Below are 7,556 nucleotides of genomic sequence, written 5' to 3' on the forward strand. Positions count from 1 at the left end.
TGCATAAAAAGCAAAAGTTTGACTCATTTCACCACAGGAAATCCATTTGCCTTACACCAACACTTTACTTTAACCCCCTCTGTTCAGCATTTAATGTTAATAACACATTATAATGCGATTATGGAGATATTTATTCATATGTATTAATGTAGAACCATGCATGTTCTACTACACATTCATTTATTATGTTTAGACAAATGCATCAATAAATGTGAAATGATCATATTATTAGGCATTAATGGCATGTTTTAATATAAATACTCAATGAGGGATTAAAGTAAAGTGTCACCATTTTTCCATTCACTTTCACTGTGAGGATAAAAACAGATCAGGGCTTCAGGATGAACTCTTTCACCAGCAGAGAGCAGCAAAGTGATGCAAAAATGAAAAAAGGAACCAACAGCATAATACTGACAGAACACAGGACGTCAACCACAGACAGAAACGGTCTTCCCCGCCCACACGGGCAGTGAATGCACCTCCAGAGAACATTTTCAGCTCACACAGTCCAGGGATTTGTTACACAGAATATTTCATAGATCACACAGTTAGCATAAAAAGATGACAGAAGCATATCAGCGCCGCATATTCTCCATGCAAGCCCCGAGGTGCATCAAAGGTTTATAGCCTGCAGTCTGTAAATCCCTGAATATGCTCACAGGTCACATGAGCAACAGTAACGATTAAAAAAAATAATAAAAAAAAAATCAAATCATCAACACAACACAGCAACATCAAAAATAAACAATCCCCTCCGCTCAGAGTCTCTCTCTCACATTTCTGCACGAATACGACACGGCAGTGACGCTGCAGCAGAGTTCTGGTTCGACCAGTCAGAGACCCTGTTGATCCTGAGGCAGAAGTACTCCACCCCAGTACTTGAGTAAGAGTACAAATACTACTGGTCAAAATTTACTCTGTTACAAGTAAAAGTAGCTTAGTCCACATGTTACTTGAGTAAGAGTAAAAAAAGTACTTGCTTTTACTTAAGTATCCAAAAGTACATGCTTTCAAATTTACTTTAAAGGGACAACGAGGAGTTTTGGAAAAGTGAAGTGTTTTCTCACTACATTTATGAGCCTCCGCACCGTGAAATTCTTTGACCGGCGCAAGACAGACTCATGTTTTCATTCATCAAGAATTAAAGCAGAAGTAAGTGATATATTTGTGTTAATATAAGTCTTAAATAGTTGTATCTTCCGACAGCAATCACTTCTATAGAGTGTTTGGTCTGAAACACGGGTCTGTCAGTCACTCTGCTCTGCTCTGAGCCCAGGAGAAAACTTTTATCGTATCCTACAGTTTTTATCCAATGAGGAGAGAGAACAGCATGCAGGGCTGTGTGTGCAGCCAAGGGACGCCGTGAATGTGGTGACGTAGGGACGAGGACTGTTATGGTGCGTTCAAGGAAACTCGTAACTCGTGTTTTTCCGACCTGTGAAGTCGTACCAGTTCGATCTGGTACGAGTTCACGGGTCAGAAGTTACGAGTGGCCGTTATAGTGACTTTCACCGGTAAAACAGGTCGGAGAAACACGAGTGGGTTGCCTGGAACGCTACAAAGTCGTAGGTTGTGACTTGAAGCTGTAATTTACGGTTTCAAAAGCCTGCCTGGAACGCAGCATTACCCAAAACGACCGGATCGCTTACTTCTGCTTTAAAGTCAGAGGTTGGAAGACGATCACATACCGTCGTAGTTCCCACCATAAACGGAGATTCGGCGGCGTTATTCTCATGACTCGCCACGAAACCGAAAGTAAGGAAACGCTGGTCGGCTCGCCCAGCATTTCCACCACCACTAATAATAACAAAATAACCATAGAGACAAAACCATAGATTTATCTAAAATGGCGCCATTAACAAGTGTGGGTAGCGGAGATTCATCCACATTAACGTGAGACTTTTTTATAACCGAATAGAAACTCCTCGTTGTCCCTTTAAGTAAAAGTAAGAGTAAGAGTAAATTTCTTATTTTTCACATCAATGAATTACTATAATTTTTTCTAAATGAATGTAAGGAGCTTTTAACTCTTGTTAGTGAGAATGAACTCTTTGAAAGCAGCTGCACTGATGTGCTGCTTTTAGGGGTTAGGGTTTCCTTCACAGACAAACACAGCTTGTGTCCAATAGGATTTTAGAAAAAAAAGAAGAAAAAAAAGAGCAGACCTGAAAGTAACCAGTACTTTTCAGCCTTCCTAGAGATTAACTCGAGTAAAAGTAAAAATATCTGTCTTGGAAATGTATTCAAGTAAGAGTAATAAGTACCAAAGAAATCTAATACTCAAGTAAATGTACTCCGTTACTGTCCACCGCTGGGCAGAAGAAGAATCAGGGTTTCTCAGCTGCTTATCTCTCTCCCCCCGGCGCCGCTGAACTGAACTGAACTCCTCGCAAGGTGACGACAAGAGGAGGCGGCGACTTGCTCAAACAGAGGCTACGACACATCATGACCCTGACCCCCCCAAAAAAGGTTTTCCATAGTGAACCGAGGAAAAGCAGCAGCAGCAGCAGCAGCAGCAGCAGCGACGACGGGGGGGGGGGCAGCAGCAGATTTCCTCCTGGTGATTTTTTGAACAAACAGTGTGTGTGTGTTTGCTTTTTTTTCCCCAGCTTTTTTGAACACAGTGTTGTTCAGTGGGTTCAGTCAGCCGTGGTCGTCCAGGTTGTAGAGCAGGACCTGGTGGTGGTGGTGGTGGTTGGGGCCGGGGAATCCGGGGCAGGAGCCGAGGCCGTAGAGGCACCCGGCCGCGGGGTAACAGGGCACCAGCCCGTAGCGCTGCTGCAGCTCGTCCAGACCGAACGCCGGAGAGCAGCAGTCCGTCACCAGCACCTTCACTCTCTTCCTGTCCGGGTACATCAGCCGCCGCTGCCCACCATCTCCACCCACCTCCTCCTCCTCTTCTTCCTCTTCTTCTTCCTCCTCATCTTCTTCCTCTACTTCCTCTTCTTCCTCCTCCTCCTCCTCCTCCTCCTCGGCCTCCAGCTCCTCCCCCTCGTGGTGGATCTTCCTGAGCAGGTTGTTGATGAGGACAGAGCGTCGCAGGTAGGCCTCGGGGTCCTCCAGGAACCTCAGCTTCTCCAGGGACAGCTTCAGGATGCAGCTCCGGTCCTCCTGCAGTATCAGGTGCTGCACGAGACAAACACACAACAGGACAGGGGATCAGTTTTTTTTAAACTTGACATTTGGTGGTTTCATTCAAAGCAAAAGTAGCCTAGAAATCTATAGATAGATAGATAGATAGATAGATAGATAGATAGATAGATAGATAGATAGATAGATAGATAGATAGATAGATAGATATACTTTATTGATCCCAATCTGGGAAATTACAGTGCAGCAGCAGCATTACACAGACACACATTGACGATAACAACACATAGTATAAGAATATAAAGAATAAGAATATAAACTATACATAATAAAATAGTAAAATATAAAGAACAAACTATACATAATAAAATAGCAATAGCAAATAAAATAAAATGTGATGTACAAAATTATATACAAAAACAAATTGGCAGCGTTGATTTTAGTGCAAGAAGAAAATGTGCAATGTGTGTAACTGTGTGTAGAAAAATAAGGTGCAATGTGTATATAGTATATATAGACGCACCCTAGCGGCAGCAAATCTCTTTGCTCCGTAGGTGGGTCTAGAAACGAGCCATAGGAACTTTTTGAGTCTCGAACACCGTTTGTGTTGACCAGTCACAGCGCTTTTGATTGAAATGTTTATTTCGAATATGAAAATAAAGTAATAAAAAAAAGAGAATAAGACAAAACATTTAAACATGAAATATAGAATACATATTCGAAAAGGAGTGAGAAGAAGTAAAACTTATAAACTCCCACCCCCTCTCCTTATATATGACTAGCTAAGATCCTTGTCTAAACATATCTTGTGTTACAAAATCATGAATATAATTTATTTATAATTTACTTTACGTTTTAATTTAATTTACGTTTACTTATAATTTACTTATAGACACTAATTATACATACATACTAATTATACATACATACATACATACACATGTCCACATACAAATACATACACAAACACACGCGCACATACATGCAAAAGGAAAAAAAAGAAAAAACAACAACAACAAAACAAACAAAAAAGTTTTCTATCTGTTTAGAGAGTCGTTGGGCGGCTTAACGCGATGACGACGTACATTTAATTGGCTTGTCAGGCTAACGTCATCCTGCTCTTTGCTCTGATTGGTCGTAGCGCTACCCTATTGCGTGAAGAGGCAGTTTGAAAGACAGCCTTCATCCCGCCCCCTGGACTGAGCCGAGGTCTACCGGTCGTTGCCAGACTAGACATGTTAATGATCTAGTCTGGCTTGTCAGGCTAAAGCAAAAGCTAAAGGAGGATGATTTTCCTCTGTAAGCAGATAATTAGAAATACTCCATGATAGTATCCTCTAAAAGCAGTGGTTCTCCGCGGTCCTTGAGAGGGTTCAAGGGCAGTGGCGTGCACTGGAGGGGGGCAAGGGGGGCAGTCGCCCCCCCTAAAGTGCCCCCGGGAGCCAAAACATGCCTTAAAGTGCCCTCTTGGAAGCCAAAACGCATGCTAAAGTGACCTCATGGGGGCCAAAACGTGTGCTAAAGTGCCCTCTAAAAGCCAAAACGCGTGCTAAAGTGCCCTCATGGAAGCCAAAACGCATGCTAAAGTACCCTCTAAAAGCCAAAACGTGTGCTAAAGTGCCCTCATGGAAGCCAAAACGCATGGTAAAGTGACCTCATGGGGGCCAAAACGTGTGCTAAAGTGCCCTCTTAAAGCCAAAACGCGTGCTAAAGTGCCCTCTAGGAGCCAAAACGCGTGCTAAAGTACCCTCTAAAAGCCAAAACGCGTGCTAAAGTGCCCTCTAAAAGCCAAAACGCGTGCTAAAGTGCCCTCTAGAAGCCAAAACGCGTGCTAAAGTGCCCTCTAAAAGCCATAACGCGTGCTAAAGTGCCCTCTAAAAGCCAAAACGCGTGCTAAAGTGCCCTCTAGAAGCCAAAACGCGTGCTAAAGTGCCCTCTAAAAGCCATAACGCGTGCTAAAGTGCCCTCTAAAAGCCAAAACGCGTGCTAAAGTGCCCTCTAGGAGCCAAAACGTGTGCTAAAGTGCCCTCTTCAGTGGTGAGGACGCGCTATATGTGCCCTTTTTTTCCCAACCGCCCCTGCCCTTCAAAAAGTCTGTGCACGCCACTGTTCAAGGGGGTCCCCAACTTGAATTTTACCACATTTTTCCCCCTGAAATTTCTCGTTATTCAGTCTCAGAACAAATATTTGTATATTTCTGGTGTTTGTTTCAAAATCTGTCCAATGGGGGGTCCATGGTCTAATTTGTGTCAGTTTAGGGGTCCTTTGAGAAGTTTGAGAACCACTGGAATAAATGACCTCTATGGTCCAACTGAGTCTTGGGCCAGATGTTCTTAAGTTTATTAAACAGACACAATTTGGGGTGGGGGGATGGGAATTATGTGCATTTCTACTGGAGCCAGTTCAGGACAGTAACTGTGGTTGAAATCTCGTTAAATGCTGAAAATAAGCAAGCAGCATGTTAGTTTGTTTTTTGTTTTTGTCATTTGAATATGGCCCTTAATTGTCAGAAATGTAATGTTGCACATTTGGTATAATCCTTAATAAAGCCGCACAAAACAGTTGAAAACTGAACTGAATCCTTTTTTTTTTGCATTACTTTCACTTTTAACACTGTTATCTACATACAGTAGTTTTGCATAAGACATGTAGTAATCCAGAGTTGTTATATAATCATCACAGATTATATAATCATCCCTCACTTCGTACTTCACTGATCTGAAATCTGTAACCCGGACTTTACGGTGAATTGAATTCTGTCGTTAATACAAAGGTGTCGTCTGCATAGAGGCGTAGAAAAGAGCTCAGCTTTTAGTCGTGGCTCTATACAGGACTGTTGAAGCTGAAGGACGTGAAGCAGGGCAAAAGAAAAGGCTTCAGATAAACGGTTCAGACAGGTCAGGGTTCCTCAACACAGCAGATGAAATCACACTGAAGGTTTGACCCTGAATGTCTGCAGTGAAAAGAAAAGAATGGATTCGTACTTTTTGAAAATATCCACGTAGGCCTCGGTGTAAATCCTCCTCCTCCGCATATTTCCTCTTGAAGTAGGCAACTTTCGACGTTGTTGAATGGTTTGGTCTCTCTCACAGGGAAGGGACTGCTGGAGGATTGGATTGAAACGTTTACAATGAAACGCAACAACATCAAGTCCTTCTTTGTGAACAGAGTCGAGGACATGACGACAATAACAAAACCACAGAGAGTATCTCTACATGTTCTTCAGGAAATCACTTTTTCTACAAGTTAAAACCTTCTCTGATTCTGAAATACAATGCAGCCAGAAGATGTATTTCCTGTTTGTTTGAAACATCAGGTCCAGTTGGGGCATCACGTCATGTTTCAGATGTGTGGCCTCCCCCCTCTAAACTTCTCAGATGGTTTCATTTAAAACCTGCAAGGTACTAAGACTTAAAATCGCCTTAAAATAATCTAGAGTTTGTAATTTAAAGGGGAACTATGCAAGTCTGGTCGCTTTTTCACTGTTTTGCAAGGTTGTTTTGCCGCCATTCTCCTTGTAACAAGTCATTTAACCATCACAATTACTCAGAAGCTGTTTAATTAAAGGACAATTCCAGGCGAATTCAACTCAGGGGTGTATTTTCATATCATTTTAGGTCTAAAAGAATGAATCTGAAGATTTTCAGTTTAATGTCTCCTGTTTTGCGGTAGTTGCGTCTGTCCCTGCATCGCCACAGCAGCAATGAATGGGAGTGGATGTAAGTTCCGCTGTTTAGGCTGTTTCCAGCCCTCAAAGCCGCAATTTTTTTCCACAGACAGCGTCAGATGGAGACTCAAACATGCACCGACAAGTTTATTTACTTCAAGCAAGCCGACATGTTTGTAAAACTAGATCTAATTCAAAGTCTCCCGGAGTCTCGCGCGAGCCCGAAGTTGCAGTGCTGGTGTGTTCAGGCGCAGTAGGAGCTACCGCTTGTGTCATAAACACAGGAATATCAACTCTTTACTTGCTTGAAGTGTACATTTTTTTCCACAGACAGCGTTAGGTGGCTACTCAAAGATGCGCCGAGAAGTTTTTTTTACTTGAAGCAAGTAAAGAGTTGATATTCCTGTGTTCATGACACAAACGGTAGCTTTTCCCACTGCACCTGAACACACCGAGCACGGCAACTGGGTCTCGCGCGAGACTCCGGGAGACTTTGAATTACATCTAGTTTTACAAACATGTCGGCTTGCTTGAAGTAAATAAACTTGTCGGTGCATGTTTGAGTCGCCATCTGACGCTGTCTGTGGAAAAAAATTGCGGCTTTGAGGGCTGGAAACAGCCTAAACAGCGGAACTTACATCCACTCCCATTCATCGCTGCCGTGGCGATGCGGGGACAGACACAACTACCGCAAAACAGGAGCGATTAAACTGAAAATCTTCAGATTCATTCTTTTAGACCTAAAATGATATGAAAATACACCCCTGAGTTGAATTCGCCTGGAATTGTCCTTTAACAT

At 42.7% G+C, this 7,556-nt stretch overlaps 1 protein-coding gene across 1 annotated transcript in view; it reads right to left on the minus strand.

The window, feature by feature from the left end:
- Nucleotides 1-2,643: 2,643 nt before the first annotated feature.
- LOC146963259 (uncharacterized) overlaps nt 2,644-7,556 on the minus strand; it is an 8,808-nt gene continuing 3,895 nt past the window's right edge. Inside the window, exons 5-6 of the mRNA XM_085767995.1 lie at nt 6,075-6,171; nt 2,644-3,126 (exon numbers count right to left, since the gene is read on the minus strand). Of these exons, the coding sequence (XP_085624121.1) occupies nt 2,644-3,126; nt 6,075-6,171 (580 nt within the window). The remainder of the gene's footprint in view (nt 3,127-6,074; nt 6,172-7,556) is intronic.

The sequence above is a fragment of the Trachurus japonicus genome, chromosome 22 (assembly GCF_045865225.1).
Source record: "Trachurus japonicus isolate A0001 chromosome 22, Traja_1.0".
In the NCBI taxonomy this organism is placed as follows: domain Eukaryota; kingdom Metazoa; phylum Chordata; class Actinopteri; order Carangiformes; family Carangidae; genus Trachurus; species Trachurus japonicus.